A 25354-nucleotide genomic window follows, 5' to 3' on the forward strand; every position below is an offset into this window, starting at 1 on the left:
TGAGGATGAGGATGATGATGATGATGATGATGATTGCCCTGCCTGTAACAGCCTGAAGGACCCATCATGCACAAGTCGTCGGTGCCACAGCCTATTTTTAGCAGGAGCTCTACTGTGGGGCTGCCATGTTGCCTGCGAGGTAAATGTTCCCCCAGCGCCCCAGAGGAGGAGATACCGCAGCTCTGAGTCACGGTCCTCACGGTCCCGGTCCCTGCATGCGCTGCTGCTGCTGCTGCTGCTGCTACTGCTGCTGCTGCGTGGCTCTCAGGTTCACCGTGTGGCTTAATTAGGACATCCCGGAAGAAGAGTCCCGCCGGTCGCTGTGCGCAGCTGAGTGACGGGGCAGGGAGGCAGGAGGGGACCGCGCAGCAGGCGACACACAGCGCGCAGCCACGAATCCTTCCCGGGGATATTCACGCACACACCCACACACACACAACAAAACATCTGACCGCGGATCAGAGGACGGAGGTAAGCTGTCTCTCCGCTGTCTGTCACTTTTGTGTGTGTGAAAAGTAGAGTTTAGTTGGTTTTCGGGGTGGGTGGGGCGGAGGGTGTGTGTTTGTGTTTGTGTTTGTGTGTGTCAGAGATGTGTGAAGTCTGCGCAGAAATGTCCAAACAAAGTCATCTTCACCTGCTCCCCCCGTGCGCCATGCGCTCGTGCAGCAGTTCAAGCAACACACGGGCGCAGAGTGAGAGCAGCGGTTTGTGCACTGCAGCTTTGTTTCTGCTTCTTTTATGCCTCGTGAAGTGACGGTGGTGACTCTGTGGTCCCGACCATGAAGCATCACGTCTGAGGGGCGGTGAAGCTGCTGTCACGGTGCCAACGCTCTGTCATGTTTTCTTATGGAGTGTGATCCTCTTTGGCCCGCGAGGACGAGCCACCTGCAATAAGACATTAGGAGCTTCAAACACTTTCAAACACTGACTTTTATGTCAGAAATAGATTATATAAATTATTGACTTAAAAAAAAAGAAGAAAGAAAGAAAGAAGGGAAAAAAACAATGGATCACAAAACAACCTGCACCTTTAGGCCCATTCAATCTATTGTGGAGCTTTCATTGTCACATCTTGTCCTTGTTGGCTCTAAAAGTTTTAACTTTTTCAGGCCACAGGGACTGTTCATCATGATGAAAAGTCCCCAAAACAGCCACTAAATTGACACTGGTGATGTTTGATTGTTAAATATATTATTGATAATTAATGGCATCTCATATGCCCCAAAATAAATGCTCTGTCTTAAATAACTGAGCCTGTGTTAAAGTTCAATTAAATCATGCTTGCAATTAAATCTGTTCTCTAAATCAACAACACAAATTATACATTTTAGTATTTTCTTAATCAAAACTAAGATGCTGCATCAGTTATGTGTCGACAAGATAAAGTGCTTGATGATAAAAGTGGCTGCATGAGCCAAACGACAGAGTAAACACTGTTCCAACCAAACATTTATGTACAGAGATTTACATAATCAAAAGTCCTAGAGTGCAGCACAGACCTACAGTACATCAGAGTAATTTACAGTATAGGCCTTTAGCAGCAAACCCCAGGCTGTGGCCCAATATAGCCCGAAAGATCAGATACCAGGCCAGAGGGTTCAGGAGACACAAGCAGGTCGGGGTGAAGTCAGTAATATCTTTCCACTACAGGAACATGTGCGCTTCATCAGCTGTTGGTTTAGGTCCGGGGTCTTTATGTGGCAGACGCCACTGGCCCACCTGTCTGGAAAAACAGAGGCAGGAATGTGTTCATATAGTGGAGACGACGGTGTTGACTTAGTACAACTGCTGAAAAATAATAGGAAGATGAATAATAGGTGCTGGATGTGACTGCAGCAACGTGTTTGTTTCTCTGAGATTTTGTTTTTCTGATTCAACAAACAGGACTTAAGCTGTTTCCCATTCAGTTTCTGTGATGGGGTGAATAAATGAAGTCTATATGAAAAGTTAAAAGAGCATCATTGGCTGCGTCTTTGCATTGCCATGGAGAGTTTGGCTGCTTTACAATACAATCAGGCCCGTTTCTGGCTGGTTCTGTCTGCAAAGTCTGAGCCTGGTAATTGAGTAAGAGCTGGAACCATGGTTCTTTATAGATCATTATAGATTAATCTGACTATATAAGTTTCAAAAATTTGCGACTGTGCATCCTGGTTTCTTTAAGCCACCCAGTCTGCTGTTATGATGTTAGTAAAGTGTGATAGGCATTTGTTTTTGTTTTTTTACATTTTCTAACAGCAGAAGTTATACGTAACCTGTGTATGTTCCTGTAATGACTTGATAGGTTGTATTTTCCAGATGTCCTGCAGCACTTTTCCAGAAAGCAAATCACAACAAAGCAAGTGCCATCATGTCTAAGGATGATAAACAATGGACAGTAGTTGTTTGTATTCATGTTCATTAATAAAGCAACAGTTTTAGGAACCCATCATAATAAACTTCAGGCTTGTTTAGATGTAGTTTTATATTTAACAGTTGTGTTTTTTTTTCTTTTGCTTTTGTGGTACTGGAAGGTATCTTTGTATATTTCTTATGTCTTCTAACCAGGCCTAACATGACATGACAGATCATTTAAAAACTACTCAGCCAAAAATCCTTCATAAATTACCAAAATAAGAAATAATAATAAGCCTCTTTCATCCGCACACATTTCCTGGAGCAGAGTTAACACTGTTGGTTCATATCTGACTCGTTGCACACTTTGCTATCGCCCCTCGTTCAGCTCTCCAGGTTTCAGGTCTTGCCTAAGAGCTGCTGTGACCCAGAGAGCAGAAATAGCAGCTGAGTCCTGCGACAGGCATCTGGCACTAGAGAGCGACTTCTCCGGAGAAATGAGTCGATGACGCCCATCAGGATGTGTTTGCTGCCCATAGCACATAATTACAAGGCATAATTCACAAAGATTACAGGCAGAAGACACAATCCAGAATTCATACTGTAAAGCCTGCATGGCTGCCATATTGATGCAGAGCCCCCTTCTGTTTCTCTTTATAGATAATTCAGCCTGCAGCTCCGGGTCATGTGTATGTTGGATGCACAGGTAACAGGTGTCAGATTAGGAAGTGTGTGTTACTTAGCACTAGTTTGCGTAAACATGCGGTGGGTTGCGGAATCGAATTCCACTCTGCTGACTAATACATATCGGGAACAGGCCTGCATTGCCTCATCGTGAGGTATATAGCTGGTCAGTGTTAAAGAAGGAGATACAGTCTGCTCCGCTCTGCTACCTCCAATGTATTCTAATAGCGTTTGGTTACAGTTGGAGATTTGTTTACATAGGAACTAAGCCGGGCTTGTCTATAGTCTCTGAACGTTTCAGCTTCACTGGGGTATACTGTCTGTGTGATCGTGGATGTTACACAGATGCTGCTGCAGTCTGCATCCCTCAGTCCCTCAGTGTCTTGTCTCAACAGGTGTTGTTAGTGTGAACATGTGGAAACACTATCAGGCGAACCTCCTGTGTCCAGTGTGATGTCACCTTTTCCCATCACAGGTGAATTGCATCTGAAGATATGTTAGATAACTTCATTACACTACTGCAGTCCTAACTCTGATCAGGTTCATGTGAGGAAAACATATCTTTGTTCTCACTCCTCCTGATCTAATTTAATCTACGGAGAAAACGCTGTTGTTTGTATCTCATCTGCCCAATAAAGATCACTTTCTTTTTTATCTTCTGTACTACTAAATAACTCACACTCTCTCCTCTCAGTCTGGCTCCAGCCTCTGCCCCTCCTTTAATCCAATTGTGTGATGCGTTCATGTGTCCATGGCAGAAGTTGTGGCTGTGGCCGAGGGCCAGGCAGCTCAAACAGAGACAGTGTTCATATAAACCTCAGCAGATTGGAGACATTTAGTTCATGACACTCTTTGCCTCTGACATGCTCCAGTGTTCTGGAAACTCGAAGATGCTGAGCATCCAAGTTAGATATTGAATTTGCATCATGTCCCTTATTCCAAATCATTATGTTTTTTAGGATCAGTAAAACGATATAACAATTGTAGTTCCCACTTTTGTTTTCTAGGTTTGTCACTATGGAAGGTTTAATGGAGCGACTGGAGCGAGCTGTGACTCGCCTGGAGCAGATGTCCGTCACCATGCAGACATCCAGTGGCATGGCTAATGGAGGCTGTCTCAACGGGATTGATGGAGGTGAGTCCATCCTAAAAAGAAACTGCTTTACTCTGAGGTTTGGGGGGGGGGGGCAGAGCAAAACAGCTGTTCAGCGAAAAAGACAGACAGACACATTTAAGCAACAAAACAAACAAATAAGCTGTTGTGTGTCTCCCTGTGTTTGTAGGTCTGTCTCCGTGCGTGGAGGCCTTCGATGTGCTGCTGAGAGGCCCGGTGTCAGACTACCTGAACAACAGCCGAGCCATAGGGAGCGATGTGGAGAAACATGTGAGTGGTTTCATGTGTTGCAACTGTTGCAAATGTTCACATACACATATCCAGTGTGTATAAAATCTCCCCTTTCCACACAAAAGTCGGCCGATGAACCATGAATCACTTGTAGACACACACCTGTCCAGGCACACTTCATAAACGCACGCAGACACGCACATGCTGCTGCAGCTGTTGGGGACAGATGCCACCACAGCTGCTGTCGTAATGGTCTGCGGTTACAGGGCGGCAAGTTTGTCAGACTATTGTTTGCCAGAGCAACTTATAATCATGTTTTAAAGGGGAAGCCCACCGATTTTACACCTCAAGTTCAGTTTAACTTACTATTCATTTTAAAAAGCCCCTTGAATTAAAGAAAAACATCTGATGATTCGCTGGAGTAGCCATTCAACTCCAAGCTTTCAAAACATGAGCTTGAGGCAATCCAGATGTTGCCCCTGATTTTGTGAATTCATCACTTTGACATATTTTAATTACTTAATGAGCTGAGATTGGACGAACATCCTTTCATTTACATGAAGCATGATATTTAGATTTCTCCCTTCCCTAAAGTGAGAGCAGATGGATACCAGCGACTAGTGCTTCTCTCTCTGCCAACCTTTATTTCATTAGATCTAGCTTTATAAACAAACCCTTAATCCTACTTAGCTATGCAGAACTCAGTTGAGATAGTAATGAGTCTGTATGGAAGATCCATGATATGAAATTAAAAACAAGGCAGCGAGTGCATTTGTGTTTATGGTAGCAAACTTTTCCTTTCGTCTACAAAGCCAAGGATACAGAGTGAACTTTAACCTTGCAGTCATTTATCAATCTGCTAGCAGAGCACCTTTTCCTATTTGGTAATGACCTGAACTCCCACAAGGACTGTATGTGTGTTTTGTTGTGTGCCAGCTGGCAAAAATAGCAGGGTTATATCCTTGGAATAACTCCAAAATAACAGGGAGGGCTGTTACAGAGAATAGGTTAAAAGAAAAATCTTGTATCTCTCCCTCTCTACATTGGAAGAAGTTTTCTATCTCTGTGTCCCATCACTGCACCGGCTGAGGAGGGGGAGTGTGTGTGAGTGAGAGCCAGAGGTAGTTTCTTTAAGTTTGTAGAGCTCCTTTTATGGACAAAGCCTCCCTGGTGGTTCCCTTGGCCCGCAACTGGAGGTCTCAAACACACACACACACACACACACACACACACACACACACACACACACACACACACACACACACACACACACACACACACACACACACACACATACACACAGGACACGGCTGGCTGGGACCAACCCAAACTGTGTGTGTGTGTGTTTTGTATAGCTTTTGTATGTGCAATACAGACAGATTTATTGGCCGTAGTTCAATGAGAATAAACTGGCAAAGCATGAAAACACTGAGAGAAAACCATGCAGGTCTTTTTCCTTTCAGGGAGCTGCAACATTGTTTACATTCAATGTGTCCACTACACTAACACGTTGCTCTGGATGCACTATAAAATATAAATTATGTCCTAACCAATCAGACTCTAACTATTTGTGGTTGACAGGCGGAGATGGTGAACAACGCCCTGCAGACTCAGAGAAGTTTCCTCAAAATGGCCGCCACACACCAGGAACCTGCACAGGTACGGCAGCAGAAAATTACCACGCAAACATTTTTAAGGAGCTATTTGTAACTTAGCTACATAACCAACGTTTGCATTTACGGATGTTTACGGATGTTCCTTTCTAGTATGTTACAAATTTAGCATCAAACTTGATCCCAGTATCCAGCAGTGGAAAACAACACCAATGTTTCTATCATCTCTCTTCTTTTCTTCTACTTAAGCTAACCAGCTAGCTCATGGTCAGCCACCACATCTTGTCATTTTCCGATACCAAGTCACTGTAGCATCCAGTCGTGTTGTGAAGACAAAGTGCTCCTCAGAGGGCACGTTATTTAGCTGGGGTCATTCCTATGTTCCCACAGCCCTATGTTCCCTCAGCCCTATGTTCCCTCATTTCTAACTTTTGTTGTCACTGAAAATTAGGCCCTATGTTCCCTCAGCCCTTTGGTCCCACCATTGGTTGGGTTTAGGCAATGAAGAAAGGAGTTGGTTAAGTTTAGTAAAAAGACCAGGTAGAGGCTAGACAGGCCAGATAGGTAGAGTCCAGATAGGTAGAGAGAGTCCAGAGGGAACATAGGGCTGAGGGAACATAGGGCTGTGGGAACATAGGCACGCTCCCTTATAGCTAACCTCTCAAATTGTAGATGAAACGGTGGCTGATGCTCTACCGCAGGTGAGACTGGTAAATAAGCAGTTGTTGGTTAGGTAACAATAGCAAAACTTACAAATAGCTCATCTTCTGTATTGTCTGTGTTTTTTGATAATTATAACTTAAATGTATATCCTAAAGATAGGCTATCCGACTTGGGACCAAGAAAAGATGTTTAATGACACATGGACTCCAAGTTAGACGTCAACGTGCCAGTTACTCCTGACGCTTAACACTAAAACCTGTACTGTGAAACAATAGAGTTGGCACCCTTGTGGTCTAGGGCTAGGTGACCGTGAACTACAGCATCCATGTTCCCAGTCTGGCCGAGGACCTTTGTTGTGTGTCACTCCCCATCTGTCTCTCCTCTCATTTCCGAACAAGTTACTATCGTAGATTTTCCTAAACGGGCACAAGCCATGCAGCATGTTCCAACTTAGTTTCAAGTTGCATGCAAACCACAGTTGAAAGTTATTCAACGGTTGACTAATAGCAACGGAAATCATGTTTGTCTGTCAGTTGTTGGTTTTATTAGCATCAAATGATGGAAATAACTGTATCAGGTGACTTGACGCCAATGTTATGATTGGCTGCAGCTAAATAAACTAAAGCTTTGCAGCGTGTGATCCACAATGCAAAATAGATACAAAGTGCATCAGATGTTTGACATTTAACCGCAGCCCGACGACAAAATGAACAGTATCAGAATCCTGTGTGTCAGTCTGTGCCCCCACCACCCCCACCCCGCCCCCCCCTGTGTTACCCAGCAGGCCGGGCTGTTCAAAGAGGGATTACTCTGCTCTTTGACTAAGAAAACGCTAATACAACACATTCCCAACATGTTCACGTATAGAGAGAAGGGGGTGGGAGAGAAAGCTGTGTGTATGTGTTTGAGAGCCATAATGATATCATCCCATTGGCCTTCTGTTTGTGTTGTGTGTGTCTGTGTATGTGCACACGAAATGTGTGTGTGAGGGTGTTACAGGGTCCACAGAGCCTACCAGGAAGTGATTACTCCCTATCTGTCGGGTCATTGGTAGAGAGGCAGTGAAAAGAGCGTTCAGTGATTGTCAGAAATGCAAACAAGGAAAGAGCGAGGGCTTTACAGAGAGAGAGGGACTGACCCAGGAGAGGGGTGGAGTGACAGAGAGGAGAGAGATGTGAGTGTAGTGGAGATGAAATTCGCCATAACTGGGTAAATCCAAAACAAAACATGGGAAAGGGGAGGGGGGAAGAACTTAATGAACTCACATTAAGTCCCGTCCCTTAATCAAGCCTGGACCGTCCGAACAATGTTGATGCCATACAGAACTGATTTCTCCTTTGAGCATTTGAAACATGATCCTGTTTTTTTTTCCTCTATATATTTTAGAATAAATGAAGGTCGGCAAAAGTTTTAGTATTCACTCCCAAAACATTTAAGAACAAAAACATCTGAATCTCATTTCTTAACGTCCTGTAAGAGCCACAGACCTTAATGTAAGGTAATTGCTAAATCTTTGCATTGAATGGTCTGAACCGTGGAAACAAAAACATTACTGACCTGGTTCAAAAGCAACAGTTGGTTTTAATGGTGAGCATCAGCTCAACAAGCTCTGAAAAACCAAAGGCTTACTGTAATATGCTTCTTTCTTTCTTTCTTTTTTTTTTTAGAACTGATTGCTTGACTTGAATCAGACATAAGTCTGTGTTTTCTAAAAACATAAATCAACTTTTAACCTACTCCAAAACCCTGAAAAACCCCTTAATTTTATGAATGACACCGAAAACATTAAACCCATCCAATGGGTTGTATGCCATGTTCATGATGAGATACAAAAACCTTTCATGTTCATAGTGTGAGCTTCAATGCCACAGAAACGATGTGCAGCTGTATGGTTACAAAATTCAAACTCTATACAGAACAATATAATGTGTGTTGACTATATCGCACTATATCCATTCAGTTTTGCTTTAAGCTTGTGAGAGGATGAACTGTGGTTGGCATCGATTTTTGTTCATCTTTCTTCTGGCAATGTTATTGTCGAATCGGATCTTCTGATTATAGTAACAATCACAGTGACAGTGAATGCAGCATTTGTCCCAGTAGCACTGTAAAAGTCTAATAAAGCCTAATCGTGATCATTTTATGTGTGTTTCTTTCCAGTACTGTTGAATATTTTCTAAAATGCAAATAAATAAAAAAAAGTCTGAGAAAAACTAACGTCTACAGGGACTGAGGCTAACTGAGGACGTCTGGTTTCATGACCCACAAACCTTTAAATACACCGATACTCACATACTGAATTCCTGCACACACGCACACATATGTTGTCCTCGCTCATTCATGTCTATATCTGAGGTCCTCAATAGAAATCAGGCAGAGGAAGAAAAGTGTGTGTGACTCTTACCAGTACCTCTCTTTCTACACACACACTCCCTCTCTCTCTCTGTCTCTCTCTCTCGCTCTCTCACCGAGCTCACAAACTTCTGGCCTTTCTCTGCAGCGCAGCTCTGTTGTGCTCTCTGACTTTTTATGGGCATGTTCTATATTTGAGCCTGTTGTGTGTGTGTGTGTGTGTGCGTGTGTGTGTGTGTGTGTGTGTGTGTGTGTGTGTGTGTGTGTGTGTGTGTGTGTGTGTGTGTGTGTGTGTGTGTGTGTGTGTGTGTGTGTGTGTGTGTGTGTGTGTGTGTGTGTGTGTGTGTGTGTGTGTGTGTGTGAGAGAAAGGGAGAGAGAGGGAGGGAGAGAGAGAGAGTTAGAAAGTGTGTGAGACAAAGAGAAAGAGACACACTTTCTTATGCTCGCTCTCTCTCTCTCTCTCTCTCTCTCTCTCTCTCTCTCTCTCTCTCTCTCTCTCTCTCTCTCTCTCTCTCTCTCTCTCTCTCTCTCGTGTGACCTCAGGTTGGCCCGTTATCTCAATGTGTGTGAGTGTGAGTTGCTGGTTCTGGCAGTTCACACACACATACACACACACACACACTGTGGACTTTTACAGTGTTAAAAACCCTCCTACAGCTGTTCTCCCATTGTCGCCCTCCATTCTCTACCTTTGATCCAGTGCTTGTATAGGAAGTCAAGGCCTCAGACACTGTGCTATTGTAACACACTGAACTCATTCACTGCCCATCAAATAATGTGAACCGACGCTTTTGATCCTCTTGTTGGCTCATGCTCTTTCTGTCTGTGCTCACCACTTCCACAGACTGCAGCAGCCATACATACATTTACATTAAGAGGAATATGAATTTCACAGATAGCTGAGCTGACTGAGCTGCAGCGGATACTTTACTGGTGTCAATCGTTACATTCAGCTCAGTTCAGAGTTCATCACTGACCTTGCAGTCCTGTGTTCCCACAGCCCAATGATCCCACAGCCCTATGTTCCCTCATTTCTAAGAATTTTTCACTGAAAATTTTGAAAATTAGGCCCTATGTTCCCACAGTCTTATGTTCCCACAGTCCTATGTTCCCTCAGCCCTATGTTGCCTCATTTCTAAGATTTTTCTTTGTTGTTTGTTGTCTAAATTGCAACTCATGGAGGTGAGTTTAATTTCGGTATAAGGGTTCATCACTCAACCCTATGTTGGAGAGCGGTGTTGGAAGGGGTCAGCCCTATGTTCCCAGATTTAGTCAACTGCTACTGGATAATAGGTTGGGTGTAATTGACTACCAAATTGGGAGAAATGGGGATAAAATCTGATGCAAATTGATGATAAAGGAAATGTGGGAACATAGGGCCTAATTTTGGAAAGAAAAAAAACCCCATAGAAATGAGGGAACATAAGGCTGTGGGAACATAGGCAAGCTCACGTTCAAAAGCACCTCAGAAGGTAAATCACATTTCCTAACACCAAGTTTTAGCAGCTACTTTAGCTCAGTCTTTTATACTTATGACACTTGCTCTGTCTTTGTGCTAACAATGTGCTGGCTGCTATAGCCTTTTGAAGTTAGCTCCCCCCCCCCCCCCCCCCCCCCCACAAACAAATAACATGTAGTGAACTAAGGGTACATGAGTCAAGCATATAACGGGGTCAGCCCTATGTTCCCACAGCCCAATGATCCCACAGCCTTATGTTCCCTCATGTCTAAGAATTTTTTTTTCACTGAAAATTTTGAAAATTAGGCCCTATGTTCCCTCAGCCCTATGTTGCCTCATTTCTAAGATTTTTCTTATTTCTAAGCATTTTCTCAAAATGAAACTCTAAGTCAAGTCATTTTTATTTTTATACCGCATTTAAAGGGATGATTCAGAGTAATTTCAACCTAGGGTCCTTTGCACCATGACCTCGAACAGTGGTCGAGTTACCGCTAACCGAATGGTGCTAACGTTACCAAGTGGCTATCATAAATTACCCCACTAATAATGTCCGGAATTTCTGGTGTACTTACTGTACAAACTTTCTAATGCTTCGTTTACTACTACTAACACTATTTGTACTACGGTAGAAGTTTGTTGTCTTGCACTAACTCATGGAGGTGAGTTGTTGGAAGGGGTCAGCCCTATGTTCCCAGGGCCCTATGTTCCCAGATTTAGCTAAAAGCTACATCTGTAGTCAACTGCTACTGGATAATAGGTTGGGTGTAATTGACAACCAACTTGGGAGAAATGGGGATAAAATCTGATGCAAATTGATCATAAAGGAAAAGTGGGAACATAGGGCCTAATTTTGGAAAGAAAAAAAAACCTTAGAAATGAGGGAACCTAAGGCTGTGGGAACCTAAGGCTGAGGGAACATAGGGCTGTGGGAACCTAAGGCTGAGGGAACATAGGGCTGTGGGAACCTAAGGCTGAGGGAACATAGGGCTGTGGAAACAAAGGGCTGAGGGAACATAGGGCTGTGGGAACCTAAGGCTGAGGGAACATAGGGCTGTGGGAACAAAGGGCTGAGGGAACATAGGGCTGTGGGAACCTAAGGCTAAGGGAACATAGACACGCTCCCAGCATAACTGGGCTAGCTTAGGTTTCTCCTGTTTCCAGTCTGTGGTTAAAAGCTAATTGCAAGCGAGTGGTTGTATTGGTGCTGCTTCAGTACTACAGTTGAGCTTGAGGAACTAATCACTCATTTGTCAAATGAGAAGACATTTTAATGCAGAATTTCAGATTTTACATTTTCAGGGTGCTTGTTTGAGCTTAATTTGCGGTTGATATAATTAGAGGTAGTCACAGCTTCTAATCACGTAAACTCTGCTGTGTGACAGCTGCTGAGTGTAGTTTCAGAAATGTTAGTAATTCCTGAGCTGCCAAGTTGCTGAAGGCTCTACATGGAAAACCGTCTGCTCTGCTCTGACTTGATGCCATCTCTCTGAAAGTGGCCTGAACATTTGGTGCACATGGGACTGTGGCTCATGTTTTCCTTTTTAGATAAAGTCCTCTCTGCATCCTCCGGTCATTCTCTCCCATATTTCTGTCTCTTTCCTCATTGTATAGCTTGACTGAGTGAGGGGAAACCCACACTCACTGAATACAAATCATAGGCTACTTTCAATGGCAGCCATGTTGACATTGTTGTTGTTCTGTGACGCAGATAGCCAGACAGCTCAAATGAATACAGTCTCTCATATGTTATATTCACCTCAGTTTTAGTGGTGAAAAGTAACATTCACTTAAATACTGTTCATAACTATAATAAATGCTTAATAATAATAATCCTGTGCCCTTGAAATGATAATGAAGACTTTGAAAGGAAAACATTTTGATATACAGATACAGGAACATTTATTGCTACCTTTGTAGGCTATATGATTACAAGTAAAAATGCAAGACATTTTTTCATTAGCCTACGCATCATTGGTTTGAGGAATGAAATGAGTGAGTGCATAAATTCTATAAATAGAAATAATAAGCTGCAAATTCAAGTAGGATGAGGAAGGTGATGAGAAAATGATGTGTTACGGTATGTCGGTTTTCCTTGTGCTCATTACCTTAAAAATCCCCCCAATATTCCTACCCAGGCAGCAACACAACACCTCTCTCTTTGCTGGAGTGTGGTATCTGTTTTGGATGTAGGCTACTACTTCAAAGACAGATATTAGCTGGATTTAGTGAGAATAAAAGCTGCTGGAGGAGCAGAGAAAGGAGCATCTATCTCAGCTTATGGAGATCATGTGCGTCTGATTGAGGGAAGAATTTGTTTGGGGGAAAAAAGGAGAAAGTTTACTTCTGTTTCTATTGCTCCTTTGCACGCAAGCATGGATTTACAGAAGCACACTTATGAGCAGCTTCACTGACAGCATTGCCTCACATCTACATGTATGTATATTATACAAATAATACACACAAGTAAAAACAGATGTATATGTGCACTCACATACAAACACCAATGAAGCATGGGTTTCTGGATAGACCTACATTACTTTACACCAGGTAATGTAATATATAACCAGATTTTATCAAACAGACCATACTGGCTTATATAATGAGCCACCGTGTTCAGGCTAGAGCAGTGTTCTGCAGTTCAGTCTTCAGCTTCCCTTTTCAATAAAGAAACTATTTTGTCACAGCTCATTACCAGCAAATGTTTCACATAGCATCCAGTTCACTGCGGATCAAAACAAGAAAGCAGGGGCAACAATTCACCAATAAAACATTGTGTTCCTGAATTGATGTGTGTGCAGCTCGGCGTATGTGTGATAGGTAAACTGTAAACACTGGAGGAGCGGTATGCCTTACAAGGGCAGAGGGATCTCCCCATGAACTGAGGAATGTTTGTAGGAGCAGAGCGCTGGGGAGGGGAGCTGGGAGCCGGGAGCTGAGCTATACTGTAGCTGAGATCTGGAAGATCCAATGGAAAAAGGCTCCAGCTAATAAAATTAGTTACTGTCCTGTAGCCTAGTTTAGGAATAACTGACTGGCACAGGGAGCAGGCGGGGTATGGATGAGCAGGGAGAGCAGGGAATCAATCGTATCTCAAGTACCTCAAGAAAATTCTGCTCGTAAATAAAGGTTTCATGTTTAGCTAAAGAAGCTATCGGGTGTGGGGGCCATTAAGATTATTTGATTTGATCTGAGGGCGGCATGTTTACACAATCACACCCTCAGTCTCCATCCACCCTCCCTCACTTCTTTCCGTCCTCTGGTATCTCCTTTGCTGTACCTAATTTCTCTCTTCTCCTGCTGCAGATGGAGCTTCAGGACCTGCTGAAGCCAATTTCCGATCACATCCAGGAGATTCAGAGCTTCAGAGAGCGGAACCGCGGCAGCAGCTTCTTCAACCACCTGTCGGCTGTCAGCGAGAGCATCCCCGCACTGGGCTGGGTCGCTGTGGTAAGGAATAAGATCATGCTCCATCATAAAGGGAGATATAAAGGGTGTGCAAGACTGCAGCTGCTTACTCAAGTGTAATACCTAAAACTTAGACTCATTCAGGTTCCTGGAAGTAAAATTATACATATGCAAATCTCAAAATAATAAATCTAAGGGTCAGGGATCTCTGTTACTATTACATGTTTGATGTTTGATGCTGCAGAAGCAAGAACAGCACTGCTATAAACTATGTCCCTGTCACAACATACTACCAATTATCAGACAACATAACCAGTAATCTGAAACTTAACCTGAAGTGTCATGGTGCAAAAATGAATGTTGCACGTAGACAGAGAGAGCTATAAATAACTCAGCAGACCATGCGTGTCCCTGCTTCTCATCAGTCTCTGTTTCCCATTAGTACAAAATCTCTTCCCCTGAGTTTTGGGATGATTATCATTCAGTTTAGGATCAAAATTCCTCCTCTTGAGTTCTTAAATAAAAGGCTTTGACTCTGGCTCTGGTCAGTGTACGTTCCTGACAGGAGGGCTTATCAAACATGTCCAACTCAGACCTTTTAGTAGAAGATGTCACCCTGACTTTTAGCGCTCAAATCTGCTGATAGATACATTTATTTTCCCAAAGCTCTGGAAGAGACTGTTTTGATCTCACTGCTGATGTTGCATTGGATGCGAGATTTAAAAAAAAAAGTTTCTAAATTAACTTTCATCTCTCTTAGAATCAGAAGCCGGGTCCTTATGTCAAGGAGATGAATGATGCAGCCACCTTCTACACCAACAGAGTGCTGAAGGACTACAAGGAAACGTAAATACAAGCACGATAATGCACATGTCATAAGAATATGATCATTTTTGGGTTTTTTCGGAGTCTAGGAACTAGACAAATCAGAGTCGTCAATATTCTGACAAAATTTGTCAAAAGTTTGTTTTATTAACCGTGGAAAAACTGCCCCACAGCAATATATTGTGTTTATAAGGACAACTCTAACAAAGATGATACATGTTTTACTGAACTTAAGGTTAAAGTAGCTGCAGGTCCAACAAATCAGGCTTACGTGAACCCGATAAAGCACTAAACAAAATGTATTACCCTTATCAGTGTTTTATTAAAAGAACGGTCATGAATGAGCTGGAAAATGCTGCGTCATAGACGATCAACTGCTTCACTGCATCACCCTCCTCCCTACTTTCATCTGACCATCATATCTTCGTCTCCTTCCCGCCCATCGCTCTGCGCTCCGCCAGCGACAGGCGCCACGTGGACTGGGTGCGCTCCTACCTGTCAATCTGGACCGAGGTGCAGTCCTTTATCAAGCAGCACCACACCACCGGGCTGGTGTGGAGCAAGAGTGTGAGTATCTGTTGAGTCATGCTTTTCGTGTCAAATACTTCAAATGTAATAGCTTTGATATGAAAAGTTCTTATTATGGCCACTTGTTTCTGCAACACCACACTACTCACACTATTCTCTTGTAACAACAAGAAGTACGTTTGCACTTGCTCCTCTGGCCACCATCATCCTCCTCTTCTTATCACAAAGTTAACAACACGTTTGCCTGAAAACAAGAAATCACTCCTGTAACGACTTGTTTATTATCTTAGCTGTGTTTCATCTAGTTTCCATTCACAGGCCTTGATATTTTTACATCAGAGCCCAAATTAACTCCTACTTTTTGCGTACACTTCCATTTTTAGTTATGGAGCGACGGGTTACATAAACCGCAGCAGAGAGCATGAATGAATGAATGAGTTTCTCCTCAGTGGCTGCTCCCTTGTGGTTCTCCACAGAGCTCCCCAAACCCCTGTCACTCCCACACTCACTTCTGTTTATGGATGTCTGCTCGGGGACTTCTCTGCGCTGACACTCACTAGATCCCAAAGATTACAATGGCTTGAAAACAAATCCTTCAACGCACACTTGACCTCCGTCTCACATCGGTTACAGGGAATTTCTCTCATCTCATTTCTCTCATTTATTCACTCGCGTTGCATTTTTCCATGTAAAACCCTGCGCAGAAATAAGCTCATTCACTCTCATGCTGAGACTTAGACAAGAAGATTGATAACACTCTCATGTCTAATATGAATCTACAGCCAGCTACAGGTTGGGTTTGCTCTACTTAGCGTAACAGCCAGAAACAGGGGAAAAGAGTGAGCCAGGCTTCACCCAAACCTTTTTTAAGGTTTGGGTTTTTTAACCCCTTCAGACCCTGCGTCCATTGGAATGGACATGACATATTTTTGTCTCTGAACAAATAAATACTCTGTAATTGAATGATGTCAGCAATGCTAGTTACTGATTGGATCCTGATTATCCAACCACAATCATGTTATGACTTTGAGCACACTCTGAGAGAGTGACAGACATCGGACAAGACAAGCATGGTGGACCGACTGCAGAGAGGGAGGAGGAAGCGCCTGTTTTCAATCAAAAATATAAATTTATGTTCATGCTGGCCAAAGCAATTTGCTGTCAGTATACTTTTAACTGTTACAAGTCATAATATTTGAAGTTATTTTATACAAATATCATATCATTAATTTGTAGGAATTTTTCAAAGTCCAATGTCCATTGCAGTGGACATCAGGAGTTAGGCGAGGTAAGCCAACACTCACAAGCTTAGTGTCAGTATATAAAGAAACAAAATACCTGTAAGCTTTTCATAGGTAAAGCATGGTGTAACAGTTTATTTATTCATGATTATAACATTTTTAATATATATTTTTTGTTTATAATGTTCTCATAATCATAATTATGAGTGTCAAAGACTCCCTTAAACGTCTCGTAAATCTGAACTTGACTCCTTGAATTCAGGCAATGAGGAGGATGTTACCAGGAGTGAGATAGGTGGTAGGCCTAAGTTTAGAAATGAAGACAGTTTTTAATTCTTAGTATGTGGTTTTCATCAATTTAATGTCTTATCTAAATGGAATGGATAAGTATTCGAGAGTGAGAATACATAAAATGAGTTCAAATGTGATTGTTTTGTTATTAGATTCAGAGAGGGACAGTAGAGAGGTTATAGTACATGCACGCCAGAAGAACTTATGTGGCAGATGAGACTGAGATAGAGGAGACAGTCAGTATAGTGAAAGAGGAGGACAGGAGGAGATGACAGTAGCAGGGAAGGAAGAAATCAAGTGGCGTCACAGGCCATTCACTACAACCATTCCTTCCTTTGGGAATCCTCCAACTGATAAGGATCATCCCATAGACCCTATGAATACTTCAAACAATATACTGTATACAGTGGCAAGAAAAAATATGTGAACCCTTTGGAATTTCTTAGTTTTCTGCATTAATTAGCTATTTAATGTGATCCGATCTACATCTAAGTCACAAGTAAACAAACACAATGTGCTTAACTTAATTCAACACAAACAATTATAATAGTTCATGTCTTCATTGAACATGTCCAATAAACATTCACAGTGCAGGTGGAAGAAGTAAGTGAACCCTTGGATTTAATAAGTGGTTGAACCTCCTTTGGCAGCAAAAACCTCAACCAAACGTTTCCTGCTGCAGATCAGAACTGCACAACACCATTGGTCCTTACAGAACTGCTTCAGCTCAGCCATGTTAGGATGTCTGGTGTGAATCCCTATTGGATTCAGGTCTGGGCTCTGACTGGGCCATTCCCAAAGGTGGATTTTCTTTTTTTTTAAGGTACTCTAGATTATCTAGGTAGTAGATTTACTTCAATGTTTAGGCTCATTGTCCTGCTGCATCACGCTATTCAGCTAGTGGACAGCCACCCTGACATTATCATGTAGGAAGTCTTGATAAACTTTTACTTTAAAAAATAAATACAAAAAATTAAATCTTAGTTTCAACAGCCGACGAAACATTTTCCCATTAGTGTTGTGGAGTGGCAAACGTCAGGCCTGCAATGGAAAGCAAAGCAATTAATGCAGATAACTAGGAAATTCCAAAGGGTTCATACTATTTCTTGCCACTGTACCTATATATATTCTACCTAAAGTGCAGTATGACATGGTTGACATGCCAGATTATGATGAAAACAACGAGGCCAGATGCAAGACTATACACGAAAAAACACATCTTTTGTGACAGGTGCGACATCCTCCTCTCTTCTTGCAGGCTTCTGTCAAGTTGATGTACATGTTTAGAACTGTACACAAACTCAGAACCATGCAAATATCTAGTTCCAAATGTTTAGGTCATACCTGATTGATTACTATGTGGAAAAACTCAACCTTATTTTTCTTAAGTTTTTCTGACATTTTACAGCCGTTTAGTCCTGGCGTCCATTGGAATGGACATGAAAAAATACTATTAAAAACATGAGTTAGCAAAAATGTTTTTTTTTCACTTTGTTTTTATGTTTGAGAGGAGTCAGAATACATAAAAAAAATTTTTTTTTGCTCAGCCAAAAAAATGCGGGTCTGAAGGGGTTAAGCTTTTAACCTGTGATTGTGACAATGTGATTTATTCTTGATAGATAAAATGTGCATCTTCTATTTACACTTAAGTTTTTGTATGTTAAAGCTAAAGACAAAGTGTTAATTACTGTAATGAGCTTTAAACGTGCTGGTCGGTGAGTTTCGTTACCATCAGAGTTTCCTCTGTTAGCGTTCTTTACGCTAAGCTAATCCAATTTGGCAGGAAAGCAAATATGTGTATTTCCCGAAAAGCTGAACTGTTCCTTAAACGTCAGAAGATTAGATTAAAGCCTAAACTGAAAGAAAAAGCTCAACAACTGTGCTCACATGTGTGTTTTCTACATGCAGAAACTTGAGAGCCTGCAGTAGCTGTGCGTGTGTTTCAGCTGTTGTCCCTGCTGTCAGACGACAGGGCTGAAGTGTGTGTGTGTGTGTGTGTATGCTGCTAACAGGTGGTCCTCAGGGTTTACTTGAATGGAGGTTTTCTTCACAGAAGAACCCCGACAAAGGGCCTGTGTACACACACAGCCTACACCGTAACTTAAACTGCAGGGCTGGTCCCCAGTTCGACGCAGCCGTCATCTGCTGCTCAGAGCTTTAGTGACACACTTATACACTGACGTGCTCAGGCCGACATATGTGAGGTGGCTTTATACACACAAACTACTGAATTACACTAGCTCCTGAGACCCGCAAACATCACTGTCATTAGAAACAAGGGCTCTGTTGATCTGGGTTATCCTCATTAAAATGTTTGTGCTCTTCACTATTCAAATATTTGTTTCAGATGTCCCTAATGGGCTCCTGCAGACAATCAGTGGTTTCTGGAAAACAGAACTGGCCACAAATCAACTCTACACACTGTCTAAGTGTATACAACGTATTATTTATTTTAACTTATTCCTTCAATTATTTATTTATCTAGAATTTACCATATCAGAAATGGATGAGAATGTCTTTCACAGTTGGCTGAGGTCTGCATATTGCTTGTTTAGGTTGAAAACCAAAAACACTCATTTTATTGTATGAGAAGCAAGAATCAAGTCTGAAGGCGCCAAAGCTGTTTTTGATTGTTCCTCTTATAATGAGCATTTTAAATTAAGCACATCTCAGTGACACAAGTTGTTGTCGACAAAAACAAAAGAAAAAAATACGTGTCATTTTAAAACCTAGAGGAAAAAAAACCAACTCAACGAAAAAGTATTTTTCTGTGAATGTTTGTGCACACACACACACACATACACACACCACGTATAAGCAGTCTTGAGACAGAGAAACAGTCAGACAGTTTTACAGCCACACACACACACTTGTACTAATCCAGTGGCATGTGCCGAGCTAGTGTAACAGCTCTGCATTGTTCATCTGTGATATGTACAACACATGCGCCTCGTGTCAAAGGTCAAGCAGTCTCAGCTGTGATCAGAAGTGTGTAAAGCGTTGGTTCAACCCACTGAACCCCAGTGATAGGTGTGTGTGTCTGTGTCTGGCAGCTGTGCAAGGCCTTCAGACAGCAAATGTGTGTGTGTGTGTGTGTGTGTGTGTGTGTGTGTGTGTGTGTGTGTGTGTGTGTGTGTGTGTGTGTGTGTGTGTGTGTGTGTGTGTGTGTGTGTGTGTGTGTCTGCTTCTGCTCACTGTAGCAGTCAATAGATGACTGTTCACTTTTACTGTACACGGCTCATCGGTTAAACCAAAGGTGGCGTTCAGGAACACATCATTGTGGCCTGTACAAAACTAGAGCAGTAAAAAAAAGGATCTGATGATCAACAGTCCACATTAATACAATTTACAATACATTACAGATGTAACAGTGAAGATCAGAAATATGAAACCAGGTAATACTTGGTGTTTGTTTGATAAAGCAGCTCAGGTTATGAAATATGTGTATGAAATTAAGCAAGAGAAGTATTTCCATTTGTTAAATTGGTGCAGCCATACAATAAAAAGAAGTCTATTTCACTCAGTAAGCATGTCATATAATTTCAATAGAGTTGAAAGGGGGTGAAACAAACAGAATAAATATTCAGGCCTAACAGGAATAAGATGAGATTTAATGACTTTAAAAGGAAGTGAAAATATCTCCCCCATTTGTTTCATCACAAACTATGATCTGTCACATCCCACCTATTAGCGTAAAACCCAAACATCAGTACTAGGCAAAAACTTTGATATATTTCTTATGCAATACTCCCCCTGCTGGAAATCTGTATTACTACAGTTGTTATCCAAAAAACACCTGTTAACTCCTGTGGTTTCTCTCATGAAAACTGGTATCTATCTACAATGTGACTTTCTCCTTCGCCTCAGGGCCCCATTGCTCCCGCCTCGCTGTTTGAGCCCTCCACCGCCCCCAGTGCCCCCTGCCCTCCACCTCCTCCTCCTCCACCAGGCCCCCCTCCCGTCTTCACGGACGAAGACTCCCAGCCCAAGGCGACCGGTGCAGCACATTCAGCACTATTCGCTCAGCTCAACCAGGGCATGGACATCACCAAAGGTGGGTTCAGTCGGCGACAGAGGAGAGGAAATCACTTATCAATCACAAAACATCATGTGCACTTCCCTTTGATGTCTGTGATGTACGTATAGGTGAACCAACTTTATCTGGTAGAAAGTAACGGCTTTAATTTAACATTTCACTGAACAGACAATAATAACAATAATACAATAATTATTTGTCAAGATATAATATAATATAATATAATATAATATAATACCATGCTTTCATATAATATATTATTAATTACATAACATCGTAAATGATTCGGGTTAGGGTTAGGGTCCTCAATAATATTAATTTTAAGACTGTTTCCAAACAATAAATTGAATGTAGTCAAAATAAGTGTATTATTTTTCACAGGAATGATTACCATCATGTAGAGTGATACACCTGACAAAATCTAACTTTTAAAAATACCCACACAAAAACAAACCACAATGCCTCTGCGTCTGTAGGTTTGAAGCATGTGTCAGATGACAAGAAGAGCCACAAGAACCCAAATCTGCGCTCTCAGGCAGCAGAGACCAAAACCAAAACCAAGTCCTCGGGGTCTGTGAACTCAACGAAAGCAGCCGCCCAGAAAAGACCCCCTCTGCTGGAGCTGGAGGGGAAGAAATGGAGGGTGGTACGTGAAATGTTCACTTGCCCTTTCAGGGATTATTCCATAATGTAGGATGAAATCAGTTGTCAAACTAATAAATCAAATATCATGTCACAGATTATTGATTGTGTCTGTTCCTTTGTTGTTGCAGGAAAACTTTGAGCAGAAACACGACCTGGTGATTGACGAGACAGAGCTGAAACAAGTGGTCTACGTCTTCAACTGCAACAACTCCACTCTGCAGGTTAAAGGCAAACTCAACTCCATCATCGTAGGTGAGTTAACTGAAAATAATACTTTTGTGATTCCATCTTTAATCTGTCATTATCATTTTCCTAATTCAACACATGCTCGCTCCCCCCAGACAACTGCAAGAAGCTGGGTTTGGTTTTTGAGAATGTGGTCGGGATTGTGGAGATCATCAACTCCAAGTCAATTCAGTTACAGGTAAATAAAGTGTAAACAAAAAACACAATAAGTCACCGAACAAAGGATGGACCATGAGGAGTGATTGTAATGGCTCTAAAATATTTAAAATTTTCATACTGGGTAACATATACAGTAGTGAACCCATTTGAGCTGCTTTGAATGCAAGTCTCAATTGTAAACTGAACAGAAAACATGTCCAGTTTAATGTTATGTTACATATCAGAGATGGATCTTAAAAGGTTTTATCATTTACATATTGTAGGAATTTCTGTACGAATGGCTCTATGAATCTGTTTTCTTTGTGGTCTTGTAAGTTTGAATGTAGGTTTCATATCCTCGTTTAGTTGTAACACAGCACTGGATCAATCTTGGATCTGTGATCTTTCTGTCCCAGGTGTTGGGAAGAGTTCCCACCATGTCCATCAACAAGACCGAAGGCTGCCAGGTCTACCTGAGTCAGGAGTCTCTGCACTGTGACATTGTCAGTGCCAAGAGCTCCGAGATGAACATCATGATACCTCAAGGAGATGATTATGTAAGAAATGCAGACTGTTTAAGGGAAATAAAAAACTCTTTATTGACCTCCGAGTGGGAAACCTCCAAATTTTTTGTTCTAAAGTCTTCGTGTGGGGCTCATCTGTGATTTCCTTGGTTGCTTCACAGAGGGAGTTTCCAGTGCCGGAGCAGTTCAAGACAGTTTGGGACGGATCCAAACTGGTGACAGAGCCCACTGAGATCGCAGGCTGATCTGACGCTTCATCGTCTTCATCTTTCCTTCCCCCTGATTTTAAAGCATTTCAGCAACAAAAAAAAGGGATTTTCTTCCCAGGCACTGTAACACATAATCCAGTCTCTGGGGCTGTAAATGTAACTACAACACTTAGAAGCCTTTGATTGTAACAAACTGTTCAATAAGTTGATTTTTAATTGATATTTCCAGTTTAAATCAAACAGCACAGTCTTTCTAACCTCTCTTACGTTTCTGTGCCATAGCAATAAAGGCATTAACCATAAACAAACTTCTCATCATCAAAATCTCATTGTGAGTTAAATATGTTTCTCCTATTGTTTCTGAATTACTGTTAATATTACTGTACTGTATCCACATCCATTGCACTGTTTCATGGTATGAGAGCTAAAGCACAAATTAGACTGTGGTAGCAATTACATTCAATTAAAAAAAAACCTAAAGAAGACATTACATGCACATTTAACTTTCAGTGGCCAAGCTGACAAAAATAACTCAGTTGTGGGTCTATTTGCTACTTCTCTATCTAATGAAGTCGACTTTAATTACCTCTTTTAACGTGTATAGTGCATGGTAGACATGTAGCACCCTTTCACTTAGTGAGTGAAGTTTATTAACAGTGTTCAGTATATTTTCCCGTAATACCACATATTGTCTGTCTTGCACATGCATAATACACACAGTATTGATTGATTGATGTTCTGCTGGAGGCGTGAAATCAAAATAATTGATCAAGTTCTTCAAAGTACTTCACAGTCTCTTTATTTCTTTGTACACTCTATTTTGTAGTGAGATGGCACCAGCATATGAGATAAGAAAGTGTCCACTATTAATACTTTTCATAAAGTTTAATTTACATAAAATCACTTTGATGTAATTGTGTATCATTTTTCAAATAAAATTGAAACCCACAATTCTGACTTGTTTGCATTATTACAAATACAGACTTGACTATCTACAGGAGAGGAGAAGGGACAACCAGAGAGGAGATTCAATCATCATTGTCAGTTTTAAAGAGTCAGTCAGGTTGATACAGAAACAACAACACAATCAACCTTCCACAAAGAACAAGATTTTCAAAAGCCTCTCAGTGTTTGATCACCATATTTCCTTGGGAGTCTTGAGTAAAGAGCATTTCGTCTTCCACGTCATCCACATAAGGCTTGTATAAACTACCTCTCACAGCCCCGGTGTTTACATTACTCTGATCTTTGAGTGGACTCCTGACTTGCGGACCTCTGTGTGCGATCACCCTGAAGCCCAAGGAGTCCTGGGTAAACAACAGGGCCAGACTGTCTTCATCAACCTCTCTGCTTTGCTGCCCTGATGATGGCGCTCGTGTTTTAAAAGGAGAGCTGCTCGGTTTTGTCCATTTGAACGGTGAGATGCAGCTCTCCTCTTTATCAGCCTTCTTCCACGGCTCATCAGTGGCGTGTTTCCGAGGCGATGCAGTTTTTGTTTTTGTCCATTTGTGATTTGAAAGATTTTCAGTATTAGCAAAAGATGAGCGCTTACTTGGGGACTTTGAAAACAAAATGCTGCTGTTTTCTTTGTCAACATCCACCTGAGAACAATGAAGGTGCTGAACGGATTTTTGAGTCGAGGTTCTCCCCTTTAGATCCGCCTGAAATCCAAAGACTTCCTCGATCTGTAGACTGTTTAGGAAACTTGGCTCAGAGTCGACACAGTTTTTCTCTGTGGTGTTTATCTCATCAGTCTGGGAGAATTCACTGTCAGAGTATTGGCTATAGGTGAGCAGTGGGTCCTGACTCCATGCCTGTGGAGGGGGCTGACTGTCGACTGGTAAGGAGGTATCAGCGCACCTCCTCTTACACCGTGGTGGGTTAAACTCCTCACACTGCTCTTCCTCAGACTCAAAACACGCGTTTAGAGCAGGTGCATCACTTGCCTCGCCTTTCTCCTGCCACATTGTTGCCTCGGGTTCAGTCACTGTTTCACTTTTCCAATTATAATCCACACCAGGCTCAGAGTCAGACTCCTCAAGACTCCCCTCTCGTCTTCGCTTTGTCCCTGATGCGACCGGTGCAGATGCAGTAGAGGTAGATGCTGAGGAGGAGGAGGAGGAGGAGGAGGAGGAGGAGGAGGAGGAGGAGGAGGAGGAGGAGGAGGAGGAGGAGGACAGCACTGGATCCATGCTTGGGTCTTCAGAAGTAGACATCTTATTGAGAACTTTTGACAGAAGGAATAAACAATAGTTTTGTTAAAACATTAAAACATTAAACATTAAAACATTAATCTGGACAGTGGCAATTTATTCTGGTTGCATGCAGCAATACCAACTTCTGATTTTAATAATAATCTGAAACACACATCTTTGCTGCCTGAAGACAGAGTTTTAACGACTTACCTCTGCGCTGAGGTGTGAAAAAGGCCGATAAAGAGCTCTGTTTGGTTTTTGGCATTTCTAGTTTGGTCTGAGTGAAGTTGAGAGCCACAGCCAGATTGTATCCTCCACCACCAGCAAAAGGGTTCAGCAGTTTAGAAATGGGACGGGAAACACGTTTCTGAAACACAACGACCATGTGCAGAATGAAACACCATCCTCGCATAATAACAGATAAGACTTTGGTACTTAGTAATAGTGGTTTACAGCAGCAGTGCAGATGTACCTGTTTAGCTTTTCCTTTCAGCTCCACTGTGTCCAGCCAAACACCACACTCCTCCTGAGCAGAGGGCTGTTGTGCTGGCTTGGAGGTCTTCATGGTGCAAAGTTAAGAATATATCTGCAATACATAAAATAAATATATATTTCGTGTAAAC

The 25354-nt window shown here is 42.0% G+C and overlaps 2 protein-coding genes across 3 annotated transcripts; one reads left to right on the forward strand and one right to left on the reverse strand.

The window, feature by feature from the left end:
* On the forward strand, positions 1-23019 carry cap2 (cyclase associated actin cytoskeleton regulatory protein 2). 2 transcript variants are annotated; one of them, XM_083982230.1, is made up of 14 exons: positions 1-471; positions 3411-3490; positions 4023-4150; positions 4299-4399; positions 5942-6019; positions 13752-13895; positions 14614-14699; positions 15140-15245; positions 20606-20792; positions 21251-21420; positions 21548-21671; positions 21761-21843; positions 22220-22360; positions 22489-23019. In XM_083982230.1, exons 3-14 carry the CDS (start codon positions 4033-4035, stop codon positions 22570-22572), a joined length of 1422 nt encoding a protein of 473 aa, XP_083838356.1. In that variant the 5' UTR covers positions 1-471; positions 3411-3490; positions 4023-4032; the 3' UTR covers positions 22573-23019. The 2 variants fall into 2 exon arrangements, with proteins under 2 accessions (XP_083838356.1, XP_083838355.1); XM_083982229.1 differs by lacking the exon at positions 3411-3490.
* A 641-nt stretch (positions 23020-23660) lies between these two features.
* aunip (aurora kinase A and ninein interacting protein) lies at positions 23661-25296 on the reverse strand (the record flags this gene model as incomplete). The annotated part of the gene is made up of 4 exons (XM_083981528.1): positions 23661-24640; positions 24731-24763; positions 24942-25098; positions 25204-25296. 4 exons carry the CDS (start codon positions 25294-25296, stop codon positions 23661-23663), a joined length of 1263 nt encoding a protein of 420 aa, XP_083837654.1.
* Between the last annotated feature and the right edge of the window lie 58 nt (positions 25297-25354).

The sequence above is a fragment of the Trachurus trachurus genome (genome assembly GCF_905171665.1).
Source record: "Trachurus trachurus genome assembly, chromosome: 11".
NCBI classification, from domain to species: Eukaryota; Metazoa; Chordata; class Actinopteri; order Carangiformes; family Carangidae; genus Trachurus; species Trachurus trachurus.